This window comes from Anopheles arabiensis, chromosome 2 (genome assembly GCF_016920715.1).
Source record: "Anopheles arabiensis isolate DONGOLA chromosome 2, AaraD3, whole genome shotgun sequence".
In the NCBI taxonomy this organism is placed as follows: Eukaryota; Metazoa; Arthropoda; class Insecta; order Diptera; family Culicidae; genus Anopheles; species Anopheles arabiensis.
This window is the reverse complement of record NC_053517.1, coordinates 45,398,974-45,425,357: the sequence shown is the minus strand read 5'-3', so window position 1 is coordinate 45,425,357 and position 26,384 is coordinate 45,398,974. Positions and strand designations below refer to the sequence as shown.

At 42.7% G+C, this 26,384-nt stretch overlaps 1 protein-coding gene across 3 annotated transcripts in view; it reads right to left on the bottom strand.

Moving 5' to 3' along the window:
- Positions 1-24,758, bottom strand: part of LOC120896814 — a 99,747-nt gene extending 74,989 nt beyond the window's left edge. Inside the window, exons 1-3 of one of the 3 annotated variants that reach the window (XM_040301268.1) lie at positions 24,554-24,758; positions 22,642-22,727; positions 16,767-16,969 (exon numbers count right to left, since the gene is read on the bottom strand). In XM_040301268.1, the coding sequence (XP_040157202.1) occupies positions 16,767-16,777 (11 nt within the window). In that variant the 5' untranslated portion in view covers positions 16,778-16,969; positions 22,642-22,727; positions 24,554-24,758. Of the gene's footprint in view, positions 1-16,766; positions 16,970-22,641; positions 22,728-24,529 lie in introns of all 3 variants that reach the window. The other 2 variants (XM_040301269.1, XM_040301267.1) reach the window with 2 other exon arrangements.
- Between the last annotated feature and the right edge of the window lie 1,626 nt (positions 24,759-26,384).

Sequence of the window (26,384 nt, the reverse complement as noted above, 5' to 3'; positions counted from 1 at the left end):
GGGCGCGATCGATCGACGCTCATCATTTGTAATGATCATCATCGATCGGCATCAATCGCGATCGCTACCGCCACTGGATTCAATTACGAGTATTACCCTGCGCGAGGAAGTTTTCTTCCTTGCGTTTGTTATTTTCCTTTCCTTGCTGCGATCGATCCTTGCCTTCGGGAGACATTGCTTCGTTTGGCATCGCTTTTGCACTGCTTCTCGCAGCCGATCGGATTTCCCATCGCCATTCCATAAACCATCCCCTGGAGTGCTTTCGGTAGCGTAATTGTGGTAGCAACGTGCAAGTATTTCATCTACAAAACTGCGCCACTTTCCCATGGTCCGGTTCGTGAAGGGGAGAATCTTTGCATTGACCAGCCTCCCTTGGGCCCAGTCCCCAGCTCCCTTCGTAAAGGTGCAGCCGCAGTGACCCCCGCACACGGATTGTGCGTTATGCTAAATGTTAATGTATGCACCGAACACTAGCCTGCCTCGAAGGAAGTGCTTCGTTCGGTGCTGTTGGAGGGTAAGGCAAAGTACAGCAACCTTTCTTCTCACGACGACAACGACGACGTCTACTAGTCAACCTGTAGATCGCCCACGGGGACGAGTGTCCGTCCCGGTTTGAGTGTACACCTTTTAGGTCCCGGTCCCCAGGCGGCTTTCTTCCCCCATAAAGCTTCAGCCGCATGAAAGCGAAAAGTGCTGTTTATTCAAATGCGATCGTATAACTCATTTCTTGCAATGGATTCCACCAAGCTACCAGATTTAGCGGCCCAGCGTAATGCGCTACCACTACAGAGCAACAAGGGCAATACGGATCGCTGATCGAACTTTTAGAGGAAGGGCGCCCTTACCACAATCCGAAAACCACACTTATGGGCTAGGTGACATCGAAACTAGAACATAATGCACAGTAGCACCACGTACAGTGTGGGAATTGCAGTTGCCGGAATGCTCCCACCTAGGCACCTCGGAAACTTTGCAGCCCGAAGGCGATTTCCTGCTTCTTGTTCCTTCTGCAAAGCTTAGCATCATTGTTTATCGATGTTTGCTGCGGTTTATTTATAGTCTAGTGGTAGGTTCGGGATGTGTGAGCATTTAACTAGAAACAAACAAACCACCCGAACCGTTACCTCGTTTTTCCAAAACCGTGACGACAAGTTTGTGACTTTATGCGCGCGCGTGAACATAAACGCAGCACACCACAACAAAACATAAAGCATCAGCGAGAGCCCATAAATTTGCGACCTATTTACCAGGGCCGGTGTAGAGCCGTTGCTTTGTGGGTTTTTTTTTCCATGGCGGTTTGTGGCAACTAAGACGCTGCACATTTCCAAATCGGGCCATAAATTGGGGAGTCGTTTAAGGTGGTGATGGTAAGTGATTTTAGAAGGTGGTTTGAATAGTAGCTTAACCCATATGCCATATTTTGTATGCAAAGAAGATACAAAACTTGTCGAAAAAGTTCTATTTCCGTATGCCTTCTACCATAATGTTTTACATGTAAGGTATTGAAGTCACTAAAATAATTCAACTGGCTGCATTGTATAATACGTTTTAATTTAATCTATAGCGTTTTATTGTATTGAAAACGATTAAAATAGCAAAACTAACGTTACTTGTATAGCTGATATAAACAATTTTTCCAAAACGAATTGCAACAACAGCGTTTTCCAACCGAACAGCGCCACGGGGAATCAAAAATCGTCAGCCAACTACTTATGTTTATTTGTGTACCCCATTCCGAAACCGATCCATCCTTGGTTCAGCAAATATCGTTCCCTTGTCAGTAGCAGATGAAAACGAAGCAACACAACAACAAAGACAGACCTCAATTCCGATCCGATTTCCAGGTTGCATCCGTATTCAGCGTCACCCGGGATTGAGCATCGTGACAAAAAAAACTGCTCACCATTTGCATAATTCATTGAATAATAAAATGGAAATAAATTCCACCCCTCGGTCAGTGATTTGCGCCCACCCCTCCCGCGCCGAAACCACCGTCCAAGGAATCGATAAACACCAATCATCGGGTGATCGAGTGAAGAGTTTCGGTGTGACTGTAACAACCGCAAAGGCAGCAGCACTACCAAGACACCGGTCGACTACCATCGAAACGGGTGGCTCAGCGTTAAGTTTCAAACTGACGATGATCAGCCATCATCGCAGCTTCTCTTGCATTGAGCGGATTGGAAGAAGATGGAAAGCGTTTGTTTTTTTGTTGCGCTTTACGATAGGGAAATTTATTGCTCAACCATTTGACTTCGATCCTGTAGCGGTGTCCTTCTGCTCGAAGAGCATGAGTTTGTTCGCAATGAAAACATTGAAATCTATATTTCCCGATGCTTAATTTATTAGCTGAATGTGGAGAGGCTGGATTGAACCGGATGGTTGGTTTGCATGCTGCCCCGAGATGAAGTTAGTACCTACGCTTAGCATTGCAAATATTGTCTCACTTCTGGAGCGAAGCAACACAACGACACGTCACAACTTGCGAGACGCTTCAGTCGAGTTTAGTTTTTTTCTGTGTTGGAAGGTAAAGCGGCCATTCGTGGTACTGCTCATATCGACCCAATGCACAATCGCGTAAAGCGTTAGATAAAGCAAACTCGCCATAAGTTTATGTGTGATTTATCGTGCTAGGGCTTGGCTTGGGCGTGAGTCATAGTTAAAGCCCTCCATAACAAAATGAAAAGTATTTAACGCTTCAAGTCGATGTAGAGTCCCGTTTTCTTACCGAATAGTGAGGCGTGACAATGTTTTGAAACAATGTTTTAAAATTAAGAATTGCTCAATAATGAAAAACATATATTTTTTCTTCTTAGTTTTTCATTCAGTTCTCTAAAAATCGTACATATCCGCACTATAAAGCACATTGAATTATTGCGCCATCATTAAATCGTGTCTATTCATTCCAACGCCTCTTCAGGTTTCCCCTTCTTCGCAATCCTTCTTTTACGATGGCGGCGTGCGGAGGGCACTTGAAAGCTGAGTTGTTTGAGTAATTTATTAAACACCGATATTGGTGACATTTATGAATGCTAATGTAAATTGAATTGTTGTTTGTTTATTTTGCTGATTCAACGGCAGCGCCACAAGCTCCCGTCTTGCCCACCTTACGCTGACTCCGATGAAGTACGATTTGCTTCCTCCTCTCCTTCTGCATGACAACCAATTTACTGCCCTTCTATCTCTGATCTAGTGAATCGATGCTTTGGTTCCAAAGCGGAACTTTGTGGAGTGCATTTGTTTCTGTTTTTTTTTGTGTTTCGTGCTTCTACAGCCCCTAGCAGATTTGAGCGAGCACTGAGCGAATGGTTAACGTAATTTATGAGCAACACAATTCACTTGTGAGTTACGCGTAGGGTGTGTGTGTGACCGTTGTGAAGTTATAGTGCTTGAAAATTATTCCGATTAATCCTGTTCCTATTGTTACAACTACAGGTCGAGAGCATGTCTTGTATGTCCCAATCAAAACATTCATTCTCAAGTTTGTCGTCAATCTATCGTTGAAGTCTTCCTTTGCAATATTATTAAGTGTAAGTAGTTCAAGACAGTCATTTAATACTTTCGGAAAAATGATTTACCGATAAACAATATCGAAAACAACTGTGAACAAAACAGTTCTTAAACAAAGTTTAACACACACATTCACACTCACAGAAAAATTCCAACAGAACTGCTATCATCCTCATTAATTATCCTAATTTTGCAATTTTTATTTCAAAATTCCAACGCTTCCTTACGAACGCGACCGGAGTCACAAGCATACTCCCTGTCTGGTTTCTGGAAAAGGATTTTGCAATAAGGCTACATGGGATAAAACCAAACCAGCGCCAGTGTACCCATTTTGCTTGGTGAACAATTGATTTCGCATTGGATTGCGTGTTGCTTTGCGCGCTGCTTTGTCTTGACGTGCTTGCCCTCATACCCTGCTCATTATGGAAATGTTCTCGGTTTTGCATCTGTTGTGTGGTGTTGCCACTTTTCTCATGCTTCCGAAAATGGAACATTATGGTAATTGGTGCTTAATGGGGAGCACAGAATTTGAGCAAAGTTCGCATTCTTGCGTGGGTTTCGTGTTTCGTCTTTGCTCACACACACAGACAGATTGGCACACACATGTGCATCGACATCCAGCCGATGATTCGTGCATGATGCCCTTTTCCACGGAATTCACATGAAGCCGTAGTTTATATGCAAATGTGTAAATGGTTCAACTAAGATGGCAGTGGATGGCGAGCAAGGATAAGTGAAGTAATTCGGCTTCAATAAAACGGTAGCGAAGCGCCATTGGAATTATCCTGATGGAAGATGTAATAAACAAACCATGACTTTGTCTATTTCGGATGACTTTGTTAACAGTAAATACAAAGCAATCACAAAGCCTGTGTTGGTAAAGAGATTTTTTTTCATTAATAACGTTTAAATACAAAACAAGTCACTATTTATTTAATTGTATCGAAGGAATACATTTAAATAGCAGTATTCTAACTTATCTTTATTACTAAACCATCTATTATTTCTGGTGATTGATGCGATTCTACAACTAAAACACAAACTAGGTATATTTATCATCTTACAACAAATCAATAAAAATATAAAAGCATTGACGTTCGTACTACAACAAACAGAAAGGAATATGAGTTATTGTACTAACATTATCCACAACATAATTCACTGCACCAAGTGCGATAATGTGAACAATACTTAAACGGAGGTATTATATTCCCAACCGGTTAATATTCACAATTACATCAGTTTGTCCCCATTGGACTTCATATTTTCCCACGCCACAATCACACCCATTGTCCCATTGGTGGTAACGGGTTAGGCACGTAATTAAAAATGAAGAGGCTCCTTACGCTCTGCTCAGTACCGTACAGCGCGAAGCGTACCGGTCCCGTGTCACAGCAAAGAAAAACAAAAAACCGACGCCTTCGAATTCGACCGAAAAGGTAATTAGCTCAGCAAAAGATAAGACAATGGACCGTGCCGCGGATGATGTGCAAAAGCAAATCTTTTCGCAAACGAGCGCCATTCGTGAGGCTAACCCGGGTAAGTGGGTTCTCCCCTGATGTGGTCAGTCGCAGTGTTGCATTACTCGACTTTTAATGGAATGAGGGTTGTGGCGATGTAAGCCAACAATCGTCTGCACGTACGCTTTAGAAGCTCATTTAAAATATGAAAGCAACGCTATGTGCGCGACGGTGGCTCGGAAGTTCTGAGCCTTTATAGAGCTTTTTATTTGAGGCGCCGAGTATTCGGTTACAGTCGAAGTTACAGCGTCTGAGATAGTCACCGTTGCACAGTTGGTGCACTATGGTCTTTCGTCTCTTCCAGTGCGCTGTGCGGGTTGTGTAACGCCGAGGTGATAGTCACAGCAACTCATTACTTTCCATGACGCTATCGCAGCACGAGCAGTGGGAAAGCATCTTGGCTGGCGGAAGGTGCTTGCGCAGAACAGATCAGCAGCAGGACCAGCAGCAGCAGCAGCAGCATCAGCAGCAGCCGCTAACCGGAGCAACAATTTGTGCAGCCTTAACTAAAAATGCCACACTCGTAATCCGATACTATCCATTAGCGTACGCGATCGCACCGTCGGACCGGATTTTCTCATGCTTTTTGCCGGGGTGAGAAAGTTGCCCGGGTGGAGTGTCTCAGTTCCAAGAACAGTATGGCTCTCGGTACGAGCTGTTTACGGTATCCTTTCCACCCAATAATCAGTTACTATGTATCAAGGTTAAGCATAGCACAGCATAAAACGTATACCATCGAAAACAAATGAACGTTACTTTACGTTCCAGCCATCATCGGCAGAGTTGGGAGGAGAAAAAGTCGTCCCGAATGGGATCTCAGCCAACCGGACTTTGGAACATTATTAGGCCCACGGTGCTTATCGGGTCCATTACATCTTCGCCAAGTGCTCCGATAGATCGATTCGAGAGCATTCACATTCGTTTCATAAACACTTAGTCATTTTGGATCGACTCATCCTCGCACCCTGTCCTCAGACACGGGACGCTGTAAGCTCTGCATCGGCCATCGTGCGCACTGTTTAGAAGATGACTTTCATTCGCCCATACACATACACACGGTTACTTCCAGCGCAACCCATATCACTTTCGATACTAATCCGCCACGAGTGCGAGTCATCATTAAACAAACAAATAACCCGAAACGTCGTAAGACCCAGATTGGCTGAGCCCGTGCCCCTTCGCGATCAGCACTTGAACTATGGTGAGCGCATCAATGTATGAAGCCCCAGCATGCCTCACATTCCGATATTATAAGACGAATCTATTTCGGGCCAAAGAATACGTTTTACAACGAAGCCTCTCCGCATCAAGCACGCGGTGACCTCCTGGTGCGTTTTTGTGGCAGACTAATTTCGACGAGCGGACGATGCTGTTGATGGCCGATAGAAACAGATTCCATCTGAAATTTTAGAAGCTTTTATGATTGCTTACACCTCATTTCAGAGCCTTTTTCGCTTTAATACGGAAAGAGAGGCACATCAGACTCCGCACTCACTCAATTCAGCTGTGTGAAAATGTGTTCTTTACTTTTTTGATTTGCCCATACAGAGGGATTCAACGTGGAAGAGATCTCATTTTCTATCCAACTCTTATACTCTCGCGCGGTAAAGCAGACCATTATGGGTCCTTCGCAAAACGCGTTTGTTGTTTTGTCAGTGCTATTAAGCTATTTTTGATGTCAAAACCATAAGGAAAAAAGGTAAAGATAGGAATAGAGTGAAAGCAAAAAAACGCATCGATTGAAATAATATAATCTTCAAACAATCTAGCCCTTGAGCTCGATTGACTGTTAAATAAACATTCTCGAAATCTGCACCCATCCTTGTTCGAACGTTCGGCCAAGCCGCGGCTGGCTCAATTTCAGTACAATGTCGATCGATTGATCGAAGCAGCAAAAGGTGAAGATTAATAAAGAGATTTCCGAAAATGTGGTACTGCGGTCTGCGCTTTCTTCCAATTCGCCCGCACCGGTCTATCTGTGATCTTCAGTTTTATAGTTAACCGGCAAACACGGCAATCCAAAACGATGACCATCGGGTTGTCTATAACGAGCCGTATCGAATCCATAACCACCTTACCAGCTCTACGTGTGCCTGGAATTCTTTCAGTTAGGTGGGAACGGTTCAAACAAGCGAGACAGACAAACAATATCGTAGATTGAAGATGTCAAACGATTTTTGATGCCAAACGCCTGCCTCCATCCACGATACAAACGAAAGCACACGCGTGGAGGAGAAATATGAAATATTAACAAAACAGAAATTATGACAATAACAAATAACTATTGACCATCTCAGCTGACAGTGTGGTAAGGGTATGAGATGGTCGAGTCGGCGGGGTGATGGGACGATAAGACATTTATCTGTTTCTGTTTATGTATGTGAACAAGGAGGACTTGACGAGCTTCAACGATTGCTTTAGGATCGCGCTCAGAAAGATTTGGGACGATTCGATGCAAGTAATTCACGCCACAAGTGATGTTTAGTGAATAGATGTCCAAGTGCTGGTGAGAAGGCAATAAGACTCACCGGTCAACGCAAACAAATCTCCAGTACATTGAATGAAATATTTATCTATAGAACAATTTAAAAAGGTTCATTATCAAATGATTTGAATGCAAGGGATGCCGCATGAGTTCTATGTTTGTGATTAGAATAAATTTCAAATAGGATTGGATGGTGGAATAATTATTATTAACTTTTGACAATTTTCCTTATATTTTTTAGTTACACATTGAATTGATAAAAACAGTACACACACCCACTGGTACTGGCAAGAAATGATGATCATTGCTTAGTATTCTACACCCATACCAATACCAACCATTCAGTACCTTTACCACGCATTTTAATTTTATTTACACACTCAAAAACCTCACCTGCACCTATACGCATCTGTAAGAAAATAACAATTAAAATTCAACATCACCAACATTAACCAGGAAATAAGACGCGTGCTAGCTCCGGAAATTAGTCTTGAGCAGTTTCTTCCGGTATAGAATAATATTCAACGGTTCGGGCACTTCAAACAACTATTCAAACCAAATACGATTTATATGGTAACGTTACGTGCAATCAGCAAAACAATTGAGCTTTCTAAGACGAGAACCGTGCATCACGTGCATGTGGTCGTGTGCCTAGATTTCCGGTGGAACTAGAAAACATTTCCCAAATATCGTAATATCTTATTTCAGCCTCGTTCAACATGTGAACAAAAAAGCACTTTTCGAACAACTTCCTTCAGTTTGGAGCACATTTAATTTTTAATTCAACCCAATTGAACCATTCCAAAGCAGGACGTCACTTCATTTCTCAATGGCGCTTGAGCTTCCCGCCTAGCCCGGCGGTCGGAACGCTATTGTATTCCGTCAACGGCTTCAGTGGCCGATCCGGCGCCGCCAAAGTGGCAGTTTGAAGTGATCATTAACATAATTTATGTGCCCACTACGTGTTTGTTTTTGTTGTTGTGTTTCGTTCGTTCGATCTGCTGTGCATGATTTTACCAATGCGTTTTCTTCTTTTTTTGTGATTGGTCTCAACCTTACGTCCAATGAAAACGACACCTACGTTAAGAGAGTCTTCCTCAATCAACACTAGGATCATGCAGGGGTTCGAATTGTTCGTAGAGCACGTGCTACTTTAAAGATTCCAAGCTTCTTTTTCTGTTCTTTTGCTTTTTTCTGATATAATGATGATTAACTGTAAGTCGAATGGTTATGACGAATATTAGAGGTCTGATTTTATTGGGCGATATTCTCGTGCTGAATATTAATTTTTTAATAGGTAATTTAGTTACCTGGCCAGGTTTTCAATCTACCAATACACTCTGTTTTGTACAAGTTTGTATCATTTTACCGTACCGTACACTGAAAGAAATGCAAACAATAGAACTTAAAATGCCAGTGCACTCAACAAACCGTCTTCAACACCGTTAGCTACCCTTCGACACTTTCTTCGTTGGTGCCGTCGTTGCCAAATTATCATCCCAAAAAAGGAGCCATCTCTTACTACGGTTCCACGCTTCCGCTTTGGTGCAGCAATTGATCTCATGCAGCCAGCCCGCTATATAAACCCTCTGTTCGTACGATTCATGCGTTTAACCAAAATTTGGTACCAATTTTGCTCCCTAATTGACAACTCCAGGCGCCGTTGTTCGAGCGTCCTAATGCGCCCGATGTGGTTCGGTGGCGTGGTCCAATGCAGATAATCTGTTGTCACCCCGTACGTGAGCGTTGGTTATTCACAGCCAATGGGAAGAAGGTTCAACTGAACTGTTAAAGACGGTGGAATGAAACCGGATGGAAGTTGTGCGGAACTAAGGGATGCTGTAAAGCAGGCTGGAATGTGTACCTCATTATTATTCGTTGGCTGAGGAAGAATAAGGTAAAGCATATCGAAAATAAATGAACAAGCGTAGAGGGATGCCAAAAAATTTAAGCAAAAACGACTACACACAGAAAGATGCAGTACGGTAGATGAGACGCATATCGGTATGGCACCGTAAGTAAGTTTCGCGTATGCTCTATCTCCCTAGCGGTGGAACGATAGAACACACAAAGGGCCAACAAGCCTTATCCCAGAATACGCTGCAATTAATTAATTCATCTTGATTTCTTTCGCTTTCCGTTTTTGTTTTCCTGATTTTTTTTTCTGATCATTTGCTTTCCTCGTGACAAAATTCGTACATCGATCACAACTGGTGATAAGTTCACAACAGCAGAAAACAACTGTGGTAGCGTTGAGCAGCTGTTTTCCCTTACCAAAGACTCAATAGAACGGCAACCAAAAAGTGATAGTCTGTGTAACATTTAGGGAGTGAAGCAAATTCAGAAGACGTACACCAGAAACGATGACATGTCCTATACCTTCCGATAATGATACAACGCACCATATACACCACCGCACAAACGGTCTGAAACATTATGTGTCCAAAAAGGGGTTTGGAAGCTATATGCATGAAACGAGTGAGCAGAGCGCACCTCCTTAAAACGGATTTAGCGAGAGCGAGCCCAAGATAAGCGTACAGAACCGAGCTGCGCGTGGTGTACAAGTACCTGTCGAGAAGTAAACGTAAATGAACTCAACAAAAATCAGAACGTTGATTCGCAGCAACGTAGTCACAAAAAATCAGCCTCACACACAAGCACAATCCACCACCACAGTGACGGTGCGCGCGCGACTTGTAGCGATCTGGGAGATTGCACTTACAACACTCATCGCGGAAAAATATTGGTTTTGATGTACGCAAATAATTGGCCACCCACAACTGATGTACAGTATCACCACAGTATGGAAAGGAAAGGAACTGGCCACAACCGGCTGCCGATGTAAGGCTGAACTGATCGGGATCAGGAAGACGGGACCGTGTTTTGGAGTGATTCGGATGGTACGTAGCCGTTGTGACAAGAGGGCTACTCTGGCTAAGTCAGGGAAAGAGCGCGAGTTCCAACGGTATTGAATATCCGGGAGGTACCATGAGTTTGGCGTTTGGGGTTGGCGAAGGTTTAGTAACAAATCGATTGATCCGATCAGCGAGCCGAAGAAGAACCAGACACTGTACAACCAGACACGGGGAGCCGTCGATCGTCCAAAGTGGATCAGCTTGCGTCAGATGACCAGTGCAAACAGAGCACCGCACACTCTTTTCGAGTGTCTCTGCTCGAGTGTGCTGAAGTGTGGAGGGTCGCTGTAGCCGTTCCAAGACGCTGTACCCTGTACGAAAAGTGTCACTGCCAGGAGATCTTGTAGCTTGCCTCACATCATCCGATCGGTCACTCGGGGTCGCCTCTTTGCCCGCCCAAAGATGATGCGGATGATAGGCTGACAACGTTCGGATAAAAGTACCTGCGAACGTACTCCGTAACTCTTCAGTTCGTACGCATTCTAATACATTGGCCGTCCGACCCGACACGTGGAATGGGCGGGGCGAGGCGTCCCGTCCGGTGATAGTAATCAGCAAAACAAACGAGTGGGATCCAGTTGGCATATGCCTAACACACAGCTTGGGAGTCTTCTGGGAAGGGCTCCATGCGGCTTGACGCTGTGTATGATTCTATCGCCGTCAAGCGACAGTTCACCCTAGTGTCGGTTCGGTGGTAGATTTTGCAAAACGACTCACTGGAAGGCGTCGTCGTCATGAAAGATGGCCACTGAGGAGTGAGTCTTCGTTTCGGCCGAAAGCGCTCGCTACGGATTTTGGGGTGAAGATCGGTAATCTTGGCCCCTGCCGGTATGCTGGCAAAGAGGTTCCTTTTGGCTAATGGGGTGCGCCGTGCGGGGACGCTCCTTAATTAACTCTTTAAGCTACATTTCCGTCCCGGTTAGTGGATGGTACAAATTCAGACCAGAAAATGCGAAGAACGTTATCGGAACAAACAAACTGCAGCCGTATCGTACGTACCATCACACGGTTAGCTTTTGCTTCTGCTGCATTCAAGGTGAATCTTTACTGTTTGGACAAGACTTCAGAGAAAAATGCTATATCTTTTTGAATGTTTTCATAATGTTGTTTGGTTAAATTCAACAATTGTAAAGAATAGATTTCTTTTTAACTGTGTTTACTTAATATAATTCAAATGATATTTGATTTAATTTCGTACATAATCTTTCATAACCATAGATCCTATTATTTTTTGAATAACCAATCAGTTTATCCCAGATATATTGAAAATATTGGCTTCCGTCTCAATTACCAATGAAACCAACTTAACAAAGAACCGTGTAGTAAACGTCATCAAGAAGCCGAATATCAGATCGCCCTCAGTTCCAATCAAACATTGTTTAGCGCCTATTCGCCAAACAGAATGTATGATACAGCATGGAAGGAAGTGGCAGTTTGAAGTCTGGATTGGTTCATGGTATGCTTGAAGACATTGAAGTAAGGAAAAGTTGCAGTTGGTGCTACTATTCAAGCACAATACCGTGCTGAACGAAGCATTCAACAAAGAAGAAATTGATTGCCCTTGAAAGCCACAACAAAAAAGACCTAAATCGATTTCAATTTAAATCAATCCCTAGACGACAGTTAGGCAGTAAGGCGTACAGAAGAAAAAAACAAAGACAAAGAAACGTAAAATTGATCCCCACAACTGACAGTAATGATTTGGATTGGATTCCTGCCGGGAGCTACTTCATCTCACAGCCCACTTCATTGACTCACAATCGACATACATTTTGCTCAGCAGCCGACCAGGCTTCAGCAAACCGCCTCGTAGAGGTGCAGTATGCAAGATGGAAACGATTTGATATGCAAAACAGTCAACTTCCCGCGCAAACTTCCATCTGCGTACTTTAGCCACACACTATTCGTGGCACAGTATTTGGGCCACTGATCAATCGACGAGCAGTGATCGGTGACAGCTGGAAAATGGCCAATCATTTTCCCCGCACTGTTAACTGCATACATTTCAATCCTTCACAAACCAACATCGCGCAGCCAGCACCGTTGATGGGGATAATAAAGGTACACAATAGTGCCACCAACGTCACTAACCGCGCTTGCGGACGTCTAGATGGCGCTAGCGAGATAGTGCAAGAGGAGACTTTTTTTTCCTAGCCCACTATATCTGATGAAGAGGTTCGATTGTTATGGCTCGATCATTCAGAGTGAAAGGCGATTTGATTATAATTGGATTGCTAAATGATTTTGTGTAAATATTTTGAAGAAGAATAGCATAATATTACTCAAAAGATGGTTTTGGGTGCAATGACACAATATAATTACCACAACTATCGGATACTGTAACTGAATGTTTGTATGGATATAAAAATATTTTGTCAACTTATTTGCACTTTTCAGTTTAATACATGTAATATCGAAATATGTTCTACCTACCACGCGTTTCATCTTAATCACTTCAACAACTAGAGCGACTTTGGTTGTGACCATTTTGGTTGTTATTGTTTCGCTAGACAAACTTTCCTCACTAATTAGAACCCAACTCGCGTCAGTCTGTGTCCTTCGTGGCTGATGCTAATCACCGTACGGTAAGACAGAACGCAGACAGACCTATCTGCATTGTCTTTGCTGCGAACGTCTTAGAACTCTCCTAGAAACCCCCAACCTGTTCCTCGAGCTATCGCACACATATACACTTAGTTACGATACAAGTTCATGATCTTCCTCAAGGAGATCGCCAATAGATGGCACCCAGTGAAGGTGAAGATCATCGGAACTAGTTCATTCGACACATGTATACCAGCAAACCTAAAAAACTTCACTACCAACCATCCGGTACCCGAAACCGTTCGGAGGCTAATCACCCGGCTGGCTTCCTCGGCAAAGATCAGTGTGTTTGCACGAACACTTCACACCTGGTGCACTCATCCAAATCCGGTGCAGAGCGGTCGCGGAAAGCCGTAGTGTAGACAACGCGAGCTGGCCGTTCGGAAGCTCGCGCCCCAGCTTGGTGGTGCAATTAGAATCGATGTGTGACTTATCGATCGCTGAGGTTAATTCCACTTGCTACCTTTGTGTAAGAGCAGAAGAGAAAAATATATGGATCTTGACCCGAAGGTGCTGTTGTGTTGGAGAAAACGAGATCATCAAGGGTACAGTGCGAAGCTGAGGAGAAAGTCTTCGCATAGAATAACTGAAGCGAACAGCTTGCATTAACGAAACACATGAACAGCGATGGACATAATGTTCTTCCCCAAAACATGGACCATAGAGGTGTTTCGTTTTAATCGACACTCCGTTTTATCCCCTATTGCCGGGCCAGACGTACAATAGGCAAGCTACCTTGATTGACCGTCAAACTTGATGACTTCTGCAATCCTGATCCGTAGAGATGGGAATCATAGCGGCATACCGCTCGATGAACTGTAACGGCAGACGGGCGGCCTTCTCCCTAAATCAGTGTGCCGGCCGTTTGATCAATCGTTTGAATAAATTGATTTTAGTAGCAGTGTCGAGCATCAACCCTGGGTCAAAATATATAGCCACCTGTGATGACTTCTACCGTTCTCCGAACGGTGCGGTGCGCTCCAATAGAGAAACATATCAAACTTCATGCCTTGTCCTAGATGTAGCCTCACATTATGACACGATGCTTTCGTTATGGGCCGTCCATCCAGCAGTGATGGTCTATTTTTAGCGTCTCCTTTTAAAAGCCCACCAACAATCGCTTAGGACGGGCGATCACTTAAAAGCTTTTGCACACCCTGCTTCACTAATTCCGATCCGACTCTTGGTGACGGCCGGTGGTTTGATTGATAGAACTGTAACACACACTAATTGCGCATTACGTACAATCGATTTTCGGGAGCAGTAAGGTCTGCAGTCTGTATGGGAAATGGAGAAAGACATTACTGACACGGCACGACAAGAAGTCTAGCGCCATTTAAACGTCACAGAAATGCTGTCTAAAGGCGCCTTTAAACAGTTTGAAAACAAAATAAAAAACATGAATCGAACAACCATGGAGGCTACAAAAAAGGCGCCTCTAGCGCACCCGTCACAAGCTTCGTTGCGTTGTTTTATTTCTGGGACCACTATAAATCACGCGCTTAGGAGAGCGCCGCCTGTCGTACATAATGTATTAAATGGGAATCGAGATAGCGTATCTGGTGTACATTAACAACTTTGCAGCACAAGGAGTGCCGTAGGGCAAGGGGGGTTTTCGGGGGATACGGTTTGCCAAAACGAACCGAAAGCAATGTTTTGTTTTTGTTTCAATCATTTATTCATATGTTTATCGGGGCCTTTTTGCTATAAGAAGAGCCTCAAAGCGAAACATATGTATAAGCCTATGCGAGTGATAAGACTGAAGTTTGTCTTGATTTAGTGTTGGTATTTTCCATGATTTTTGTTTAATTCTAGAGGGAATAAAAGAACCATGTATTTCAATATAATGTACCTTTTTTTCAGTGTAATATAATTTCAAAAAACATATTTCTTGATAGTACTCTAAAGTGCTGGAATAATGCTGCAAAATTTGCTAGGACACTAAAGATAGATAAATAGTTTAGCCCTCATGTTGTTATATTTTTTCTAAAACGACAACCGTTAAACGATCACCTGGGTAGCAACAAGTGTCAACCATTAAAATCAATGCTCACCTTGCCTCTTATTACGCCGTCTTCCATCTCGTCTGTGAATACATTAAACCTCCCAAAAATGGATGAAAACACCCCATAAAAATGTCCATCAGTTGATCCAACGAAATGGTACAATGGAGCAACAAAATCAATAAGCTTGTCCGTCGATTTACAGCCTATCCCTTCTTCCCGAACCGGATGATTCTGTGTGACGAATTAATCCTCCGTTGTAGGTACCCTGCCAGGTCCCGTAGTGGAGCCAAAAAAGCTCCAATAAAAGGGAGTTAAACAGAAAACACACGGCGATCACACAGGTACAGAAGCCTATAAAATTAATTAACCTCCTCCGCTGGTTCGACGAGCCTCTTATAGGTTGGAGTCTAAAAGGGAGCTCTTAAATTTGATTAACCTAGCCATTGTTCACACATTAAGTGGTGGCCCCGCTAGGTTTAATCCCATCAAACGTTTGCTTCGGCAGTTGCTCTCGCGGGTGGTTTGAGATCTTATCCTGCCGTCTACCTAACCGCATTTTTGAAAAGCTAAAAAGAAGAAAGGCTAGCTGAGAGTGAGAGAGACAGAATTGGTGGTCATCTAAAATGTTTGGTCCCGAGTTTGTTTGAGTGATTTGCCCTCAGTACACACGCTTGTAGACGTGTGTGACGGCGTTTTTTTAAGGTGGCATTGCCAGAATCGCTTCCACACCCATGCTTCCTCATGTCAACCTAACCTCCGTTTCGGTACGAACCTTTCGAATAGGTTTTGTTTTGTTTGTTTCTGGTCAGCTGTGTTTGCTTGCTCTTGGGCGGTCTATTATAATCAACGCCACACGCCAAACGGCAATAATGAATACCCACGAATGCCGGTGACGAGCGACGAGAGATCCAACGTACCCCGCACTGGCCAGCAAAGCTTCACCCCCTCTCCATCACACTGCCCAAGAAGCCGACATACCGGAACGTGTACGTGTGGCGCGTGTAAGACTCATTTAAGGACCGTCCAATTGCTGGGGAACGGGAACGGGCGGAAGGTGGCAGAATCATTCCCAAAAGAAGAGCATCGGCATACAGAAACACATACACACACACAAGAACAAAACCAAAATGAAAAAATAAGAAACAAACGCAACTGAACCGAGATGTAGTATTCTAAGGAAGGTTCTTGTCCCGGTGCGCGTACCACATTGTGTGGGGAAGGGAAGCGTCGAAATGTTTTACGAGGCGCTTATGTTTGGAGAATGTTAATTTGCATGCTTCTGTTGCCTTCCCTCTGTACGGCCAGGGGGTACCATCAGGGGTCTGGTACAATTTGGGTTGGTTTTGTTTTGTTTATTTTTTTATGTTGGCCATTTTTTACGCATCACGATCATGTATCGATCGTATGGCGAATTAAATGGCTCCATTTGCGTGGATTCCTTGCGATGCTAAAGTAATACAGATAAACACACGAGCACAGAATGCCCTGGCAGCGATGATGTTGTTGATTACTAATTAAAACAATGTTCCCCTAAAGTGCCCGTAGAAGCTATAAATATTTAACGCAGTCGAGGAAGCAAATTCGGAGGCAGGTTTCTCGCCTGACGTCCTATTAGGCAACAGAGTCTTGCGTACATGTGTTTGATTTGTTTAGCCGAGCTAGCCGATCATATTAAAATAATTTAAAGAGCCAGACGTGTCAAACGTTCTTTTAATTTATTACTCACCTGGTGAACATATTTGCTGGGATTTTTGTTATTTCCCCTGCCGACGACGTTTTGAAGCTGATGGTTCGTCTTTGTTACTGGAAAAGAACATACACATTCGCACTCACAACCCGATGCACTTCTAACGCACACACATTGTTTATAGGAGTTTAAGGAACGAAGCTTTGCTTATCACTTATCACATAGTATATTTCACACTTTTGCTGAAACGAGGGAGTTCACGCTATTAATGTGATGCTTTTGTTGAATGACATTTTTTAAATTATTTCAAAGCTGCAAGTTAAAAATGCATCATACATTTGATGTTAATAGAAACGAATGCACTTTCCACTTGCAAGTCCAATTTATCTCGGTTGCCTTCAGGGTACATTTTAATTTTAATGCTTAAACGCTTCACAACATAAACATCCCAGACGAGAAACCTTTCCCACACGCTGAAATATCCCCAGCGGTACATTTAACAATCAACACGAGGCAAATCCCTGCTCCATCGATTTCATCCCTCCCTCGATCGCGAGTCTTGGTGGGGGGTTTCCTCCCCAGGTGGTAACGCAAAATAAATGACATCTTCGCCCGGGAAACTGCGTGTACTGGTGGCGTCTTGAATCCAACGCACCCAGTATCGCCTTTGGTCCTTTTCGAACCCAGCACGCAGGGTGTCCGTGTTAGCATTGGCAATCTTCACTCTTCACACCTACCCCTGGCCACCGCGCGAGAGGCGTTGTCGTAACAAAGTGATGTCATTAAAGAAAAAAGTCTACCGGTTGGCCACCGGGCGCTACCATCCGGCACGGTCTCCCAGCATGTCCCAGACGCGTCTCCGACTGCTCGCCAATGAAACGAGCTTTCCGAGCCACAAACAAAGCGGGAGCCATAGCGTACGGTACGGTACGGACGGGTACCGGTAAAAACAAAAACGCAGAGAGGAAAAATCTGGCCAGCACCAGGATGGGAACCCTTGCGCGCACCATCCGGAACGACATCGGCGCGACATGGAAACGATCTTGTTAGTGTCAGCAAATGCGTTGTGCGGGTTGTCAGTTGTCTACTGTTCGCCCGGAATGGGATCGATAAATTTAACCAACCCCTTCGCGCTCAGGGGGTGGAGCCCTTTTTTCTTCCCCTGTAGTAGGTCGGGCGTGTAAATGACAACCTTTCGCTCGTTGGTTCGACGGAATGAACCAGTCGATCGATTTTGGTGCAGTGCGGGTGGTAGAGGACAATGGCCGGTGGTGGATGAACCGACTAAGCTTCCTGACCTACAAATGAGATGCGGGTGGGAAAATTAGGCTCGCCAACTAGCAGACACGGCTGTGTTGGTAAGTAAGGAAAAGTTTTTCCACTGAACGATTGGTGTTCGATCGGTATCGGTTTGAGTGAACCATTTTACGACCCTGTTTGTTTTCTTTCTTGTCTTTTGTCTTTTTCGCGGCTTCTCTTGCGGCTTGTACATTTGTCCAGGGTAATGAGCTGCGTTTACGTTTCAAAGTATGGTTTGGACGGAGTCAAATGAGCTGCATAGTGGATGCAAAAAGCAGAAAAATAAAACATTCGAACTGCAAATCGGACAAGTGAAATTGATTAAAAATGAAATTCTCTCAAACATAAATAGACAAACGTAACATTTTCAAAGTGACACAAATTTCAACCTTTTAGGGCTTATAGTGGTCCTCTACAACCATTGATCTAGTGTTCATCCTTTCCTGATCCGGTTGTAATTAAACTGTTGCATGTCGCAACCATGCTCTACAAGAAAAGTCAAAAGCATAGCTAACCTCTGCAAATCATCGACCCAGTCTAGCAAACCCTTACCCTTGCCCATACAAACAGGAACACACGGAAACGGAACACCATTTGTAAACCAAAAAAAAGCAAACAAACAAACCCGTGTCGCAAATAAACAAGCGTCATGTAAAATAAAGTTCACTGTATTTTCCACTACCTAAGCACTGAGCGAGAATGGTCCAACGTCCCCACTGCAGGAAGCGAGAAAAATCAGTCAAGCTAAATGGCGCTATCTATGGTCCAGATTGTCAGAGTCTTTGCTTGTAGTTACGAACGGCGCAGAACAAGCGCATCCAGGAGAAAAACATGCGGGCAGTACATGTTGCTTTGGTGAGTGGCAGTAAAGCAGGAAAAAATGGGTTCCTTCTTAGATGAATCAACTTCCCACCTTCTCTTCCTAGGCGTCGGTGGTATCTACTCTCAGCGGCCGTAACCAATCATGCTCAGCCTACTCTGACGCACTACCGAATGTTCTGTCTAGTTGGGGTCGTCGTTGTTTCAGGGCTTACGGAGCTTGACAAATAGGTTACATTTTAATTTTGATATCGAACCGCCGCAAGAGGGCTTTGAGTGGGACAAAGGGTTTCACATTAAAAGGTTTAGAGGCATCTTTGTATAATCAAAACTGCTAAGCAACATGGTATGAAAAAACGTAGACTCGCTTTGGGATATTTATCCTTAGCACTGGTCACACAATGCGTTATCAACAAGTTGAGACGAGTTTTGCGATAGAGTGATCAATGAATCATATACGTCGCTTGTGGAATAACCCGTCGGGAAGTTTTTTTCATAAACTGGTGCATTAGTGAGTAAATTACTATTTTCGGTAGGATCCACAATGGCTTAACATGTCTTTATATAAAGCCTTTATTTTCTCATACTTATACTGTTGCAAGATGTGGTTGTTCGAATGGATTTAAAAAACTATCCAATAAATACTACAATCTAAAGATTATACAATAATCGTACATTGATGGTACAATTTTAATTTTACCAGAATGCTATAGCAAACCCAAAAAAGAACATTTGATCGCTACTAATCGGACTCAGTAAAACACAAACAAACGAAACAAACCGATTGTTCGACCCTGAAACGAAACAAACGGTGGCGCTTATCGTGACATCCGCGTGGCGAAAAATCATGCCTGCTGCCCATTTTATCGTCCTACCGCAAACACCGGTGGTCGTCATAAAACTTCTCACCCACGAGTTAGTGGGTTCCCACCATAAACACTCCACGGGCAAACGGGCCGCTTGCCTAGGCCTCAACTTCTAAGTTGCATACTGCACAGCGCACAGCATATCGGTGTCATTTCGACAGAAAACAGTGTCTTCGATTCGAAGCTGTTAAGGACTGCCATTGCTTTTCGTGCTCGAGTTACTCCACGACAGTAGGTACAATTTCGTTATCATTCTGCTGTGCATTGACTCAAAGCGAAGAGATAGGTCGTGTCGTGGCTGTTTGGTTTATTACTTGCCTCACGATCCCAGTCCCTAAATTAAATGTTAGTAAGTGTAAGAATGCATGGAATAGAAAAATGATTATGCTTGTTGCATCCTTAGCAAAACCATGCATACAGGTAGATATTTGGAATTTGTTTCTGTTGCTGTAACACAACTGATATGGTGGTGATACGAAGCTACACTCGTTAGGGATGATTGGCTCGAGATGAGGCGATATTCAGATTCGAATGCTGGCAAACATACCAATACTCCATGTAACGCAGTATGTTTATTATGTTTACATTATATTTAGGTCCAATCGATGTCAAATTATTTACTAAATCTACAGAATCTACGGTTATTTTTAATACAGATTTGAAATTTTATTTATTTAACCATTTTTTTTAGTTTGCATGTCAAATTAAATTAACAAAACAATTATGATATTAAATGATATTAAGATATTTAAAAATATCTTAAAGACATGTGGAAAATACTACTTAATACTCATAATAAAAATATATTTTATTTTATTTTATTTAAAGCCCCACCCATCATTGACATGATTTTTTATTTCAATTTAAAAAATTGTATCTAATTTTTTTTATTAAATGTTTTTAAACGAGATGCATGAACGCAAACATTAATAAACGTCATCTTCATGATTTCATTTCATGCAACTAACAAACGCAGAGCTCATCATTAAAAGGCGTTGGTGGAAGTCATATCAGAAATGTAATGCAACATACAAAGATCTTTAACAGACCAATCAAAGCAATGAATGCTTTAATATTTTAAATGGTTTGAAATTACCCGCTCAAAATCAGCATGACCTGCCCAATGCTTATCATATCGCAGCCCGTATCATGTTCGGTAAAGCACACCAATCCACCTTAACTTTTAGTGCTTGCAGCTATCATTGTATGTCTTCAAGCGCAGGCTCGGGTAATATTCAAAACAGAAGCTTCTGAGAAATAAAACACTGAGCCAGACTACGAAGTGACCCTATTCAGTGGATCCCACAAGCGATGCTACTCAAGGAAACAAACAGTTAGCAAGCGCTCAGCAAATGATACACACACACACACACAAAATAGAAAGACGACACCGTTCAAAGAAAAACCATTGCATTGCATATCCTCCCGGCAATACCACCCAAACGCCAGACGGCCAGAATGGGGTTTGCGTTTTGTTTGATTTTTCCTTGCTCGCACTTGAAATATTACCGATTGTGCAGAACAAAAGAAATCATTCCCGGTCTCCCATTTCAATAAAATAAATTTTACCTTTCCAAACATGCAGCTTGTTCCTTTTCTTGCTCTCTTCGATTTTCACAGCACCAGAAAGATTCGTGTGTTTCGCCGATCGAATGGGCAAAAAAAATACACGGGAAAATAAAACAAACTGCAATTGCACATCATCTACCGGTCTGTTGCAGTAGGAAGGGGAGTCAGCTTCTGTGCTTCTCTCGTTTAATCTGCACAACCATGAACAGGGACCCGGAATGGGGAGGAAATTAAGACAAGCGCAATAAAAATAAAACTACACACACTCATACAGAGTCACCAACGCAGAACTGTGCCATACCATCCGAACCCACCCAGCCAACGATCGGTCCACCGGGCGCCCAAAATGTTGGCGACATTCCAAAGCGGCGACCGTCAACAGCAGCGATGTTGCCGACCGATACGAGTGCCTTTTGGGTTGGAATAAAATAGTAAAATATCAAACCATGTCCCGGACGAGCGATAACACTCTCCCGATTGTTTCGCCTACCATCCTTTCCTCGCTGATCATAATGTCCCAGACGCCCAATGGCTTCCAGATCGCAAGGATGGAGAAGGGAAAAGTGAAAGAAATGAGACACAATTTTCAAATATTATGTTGACAATATAGAAATCTTGAACAAGACATTGTTCTCCGACAACGATCGATATTGAGGGCTTGAATGGTGGAAGGCAGCTTGAGGGTGATGCGCCCGGACGATATCGTGAAGCAGCCAAATGCAATGTTCTGTGAGCGCGTTTGTTCACATCCTGGCCTACAGGATCGAACGTGCCTTATGGGAATGGGGTTCGCCGATTCTCCCGATGCGGCTAAGCTGCTGGATTCTTTTCGATTAGGTTCGATTTTCTTGTTACTTTTTTTTTTGCCGTGCCGCTTTCTTGTATCGATCTTGATACTTGTCGCCAGCAAAGTACAATCGGGCTTTTTGAAAGATTTTATTTTTCGTTTGTTTGCCGATTGTTGCTCCCGTTTCGTTACTGCTTCCGACCGGACCCACCGATCGATCGCCAAGGGTCAAAGAGCTTGTAGTTGAAAGATTCGATTTGCTTGTTGCGTTTCGAAATGGTTCGATCGATCGGAGCGCCCCCGCTAGGTGATCGTTACTACTGGGTTGTATTTAAACCTTTTTTTTCTCCGGGTGGTTATGAAAAGACCGACATTTGTGGGTACCGAGGGAAGGTGAAGTAAACATGGCTTATTTTGTTATTAGTAAAGTACTGATGCACAATACACAGGAGAGATGTGTTGTCTGTAGCGAAATTCGTGATCTGTTTGACTTGCCTTGTGTAAAAATTTATTATTTGTTAAATTATTATTCGCCTCGTCACTTGCGAGGAAAGTTTTTGAGTAACTTACTTACTTACAATTTATTGTGTATTTTGAAGGCTAATTTATACACATTTTTCATAAATATCTCGTTGTGCTGACTGGTTCAATATTACCTAGCTAGTGACCAAGTGGAGGAACACAAGATTCATCGTACAGCACCCTTCCCGGATGGGTCTTGTAGCTGATAATCGGGTCACAGCAGGAAGCTTATCGAATCGCAACCAATCGAATTCCCGTTCCCTAGTGCAGCGCTTTTGTATGCACTTTTCCAGCGCCTCATCACACAGTGTACGACTAGCAAAACCGGGTAGTGCTCGATGCTTGTCCCTATCTTGATGCTAATACCGATGATGGCTGATAGGAACCAGTGTACGGTGTTTCGAGTCGACGGGAAGCTTCAGTTGCAGTACCAGCGCAAGCAGCACCATCACCGCCGCCCTTTCACTGATAGTAACAATGCAACGAGTGTTCCATGTTGCGTTAGCAGCTTTACGCGTTTTCTCTAACCCTTTTTCGGCAAACACCACGCGTGTGTCGTATGTGTTGTGTGCTATCAGAAGAATTTCATCACAGACGGGAGAGGTGAAAATGTGCATCCGTAGCGTATGAAATCAGCAGCAAGACAAACTACTGTTCACTACTGGCACGGGTACAATATGACTGTGAGAAGATGTATTTATTTACCGTGTAGCGTCTAGAATAATAATTGATTAGCAAGACGGAATTGAATAAAACTACACGCAACACTTGATAAAGGGCAACGAATGAAGGGCACTCTATAATACATTTATCGAAACCAGCAACAACAGAACGCACTCATCCTATGTCCGGGATTATTTTGATGAAAATGATGTCAACAGTCAATGGTTCTTCACAAGTCTGCTAGGCTTTTCATCACCAGCGTGCAAACAACACTCTAATTGGAGTGTGTTTTATCAACTTCATCAAGGAATTGCTCCAAATCCAATCGGGTGACGAAAAAAGACTCAAATTAATTATCATACAAACAAACACATACGCGCACTCACACTCATGCAGAAACTGAGGAGCTTGTCTAGACGACATATGGTTGAGTGTAATATGTTTCATTGCGGTCTTCAGGTTGGTATAAGTTGGTCTAGGTTCGTCGCTTACTATTTGTATGCCAATCGTTGAAGTCTTTTGTACGAGATTTAAATTTTTCATAGTGAGAACAAAAAAATGTACGCAAATTATTCACATGGGTTGACCAAAATAAGAACTTCACTTTAGTTTTCATTATAAAATTGTTACATTATTATAATATTATAATTAAAATCATAGCAGTAAATTCACTGTAAATTTATACAATATATCATAAAACAAAAATCACTATTTTTACACTTTTTACTTGGCTTGTTTCAATATTACAATTTCCTTTTTTTATAAACTTTTAGATTCACAACATCACTCAACTCTAAATATCCTGTGCTGTTACTTTTATCACATTGAGTGCTACGTACGATCGTAGTTCGAAAACGTTTCAGACTGCGTCTTCTTCTACGATCGCGTATCAGAACACTCACACACACACACACATACATACATACATACATACACATACTTCAAACGTTCACTTCACAATCCTTGCAGAAGGCCCGAAGTGCGGAAGTGAAAAAATAAACGCATTTCGCGCTTATCCATTCACCTCACATTGCTCTGATTTCACTCGCTAATTTAACGCTAATCACTTTGGTCAACATTTGAGCTGGTAAGCGATTCAACACTTGTTTCGCTTCTTTTTGTGTTGCTCGCTTTGAGCGCGCTGGAACGAAATGACGGTAGATGTTTCATGTTTGTACATAATACAACTTATTGAATGTTTTACCATTTGAGTAGATTTACTTTAAGGTAATCGTCACAGCAAATTGCACACTATTGTTTCAAAACAAAATCATCACCTTTCCCTATATATTCATACGTACAATTCTTTCACAACCACAGGTAGTAAAACATTCACGCGCACTACACGATTGCAACAATTTTGCAAAACACATTAGTAAATGGAACTGTATTGAAAGAAACATTCACTGGTACTCAAAACAATACGATCGCGACGATCTAGCAACGGCGGTACGATCGTACTGCATGCAACCGGCAAACCTCAAGCAGTCTGACTTTATTCCAAACGAACAGCGAACATACTGAACCGGCCGTTGAGTGTCGCGTCCGCGTGAAGCTCGATCGCCCGCCGGTGCTGGAGATCAAGCATCCGCCACTGCCGAGGACGGCCCGATCGAAACCGGTTATCCGTTGTGTCTGCGATCTGCATGTACACCGCATTACAGCGTAGAGTTTGTTGTGAAACGATCTCATTGTGATATGAGTTTGTAGTATGTTTGAAATGTATTTGCGAATACTCACAGTTTGGAAATCAATGCTAATTTGAGTTTATCTAGATAATTCCACAGTATAGAACTAGTTATCAGTTCCGGTTAGTAGTGTATAATTTTCTAATTCTATTTGTCAAACAAACATGTATTATTACAATAAATTTACAATTCATACGTCAATATAAATTTGATTGTAGATTTTAAATGGTACACCGCACCAAAGCTGTGGATAAAAAGGTTAAAACGGCTCGACACAAGCAGAACCACACGAACACTATACACGAGCGCGAGCCATACCGGACTTGAGGCTCCCACGATCAACCATCCAATCAGTAGCTCGCTGCGATTGTTTGCAATGGACAACAGAGACAACCACTAGTCCAATCCGATCTCGGTGCGTAGAGGAGCGAGCAGCTCAGCAAGATTGCACATAACAACCATTCCGTTTTGGTTAGTAACCTCGGCAGCATCCACAGGGGCCACAGTAATAGTTCAACCTTACTCCTCCCATTGTGGATCAATTTGAGGAACTTAGTGTAATTATTAATAGACATAGAGGTAGAATTGAGCTATTTTGTATTTTGCAGGATATTGTTTTACCTGACGCCTTTTGATAAGGACGCAAGTGTTTGTTTACAGTCGCAGGCTGAAATGCTGCTAGTGCAGACAGTTCGAAGGTTTCAAAATTTTGGTCGTGACGGAATGGAAAAAATATCGTCTCTTGATCGATCGATCAATCGGTCGAACCAGTCACGATTGAAAGACAGATGAGAAGATCCGGGTGAAAATGGTTCATTCACTACTTTACGGTCTGAATTCTGTCCATTCTTTTCATTCATATTTTTTTGCAGAATAAACAAAAATCAAAATAACTCACTGTCACACCCTAGCAAACAATTTATCCTTTGTTATTTTTATGGCTTAAACAAGCGCTAACAGTTTCTCGAAAAAAAAGTGAGATAAACTTAAAAAAATAAAAATAAAATATTCAAGGTTTATGAGTGGTTAAATTCATTAAATACAGCATGCAACAGAACAGTTCGAAAAATATTATCATTACAGAATGTGTTACCAATTAGGAAGTATTATTTAGATTTATTTAAATATATTTAATTGAAGGTCCTACTGTTTATTATGTTTGGACTGTTGTGTTTTTTTTTAATTTTAAATAATTTTGGATAAATTGATAAATTTGCATTTTTTACTAAAATAAGAAATATCCTCCTGTTTTACCAACAGCACGCATGCACATGGACATCTCTTTTGAAAATGTCGCACGGAAAACAAACGGATCAAAACAACAGTGAGGTGAAGAAAAAAACATTCAACCCCCCTTTTGTCACGACATGGGCGTGGTCGTGCTGATATCGACTCTACCGAACGGGAAACCGGCATCACTTCAAGTGTAATAAATATCGAAACA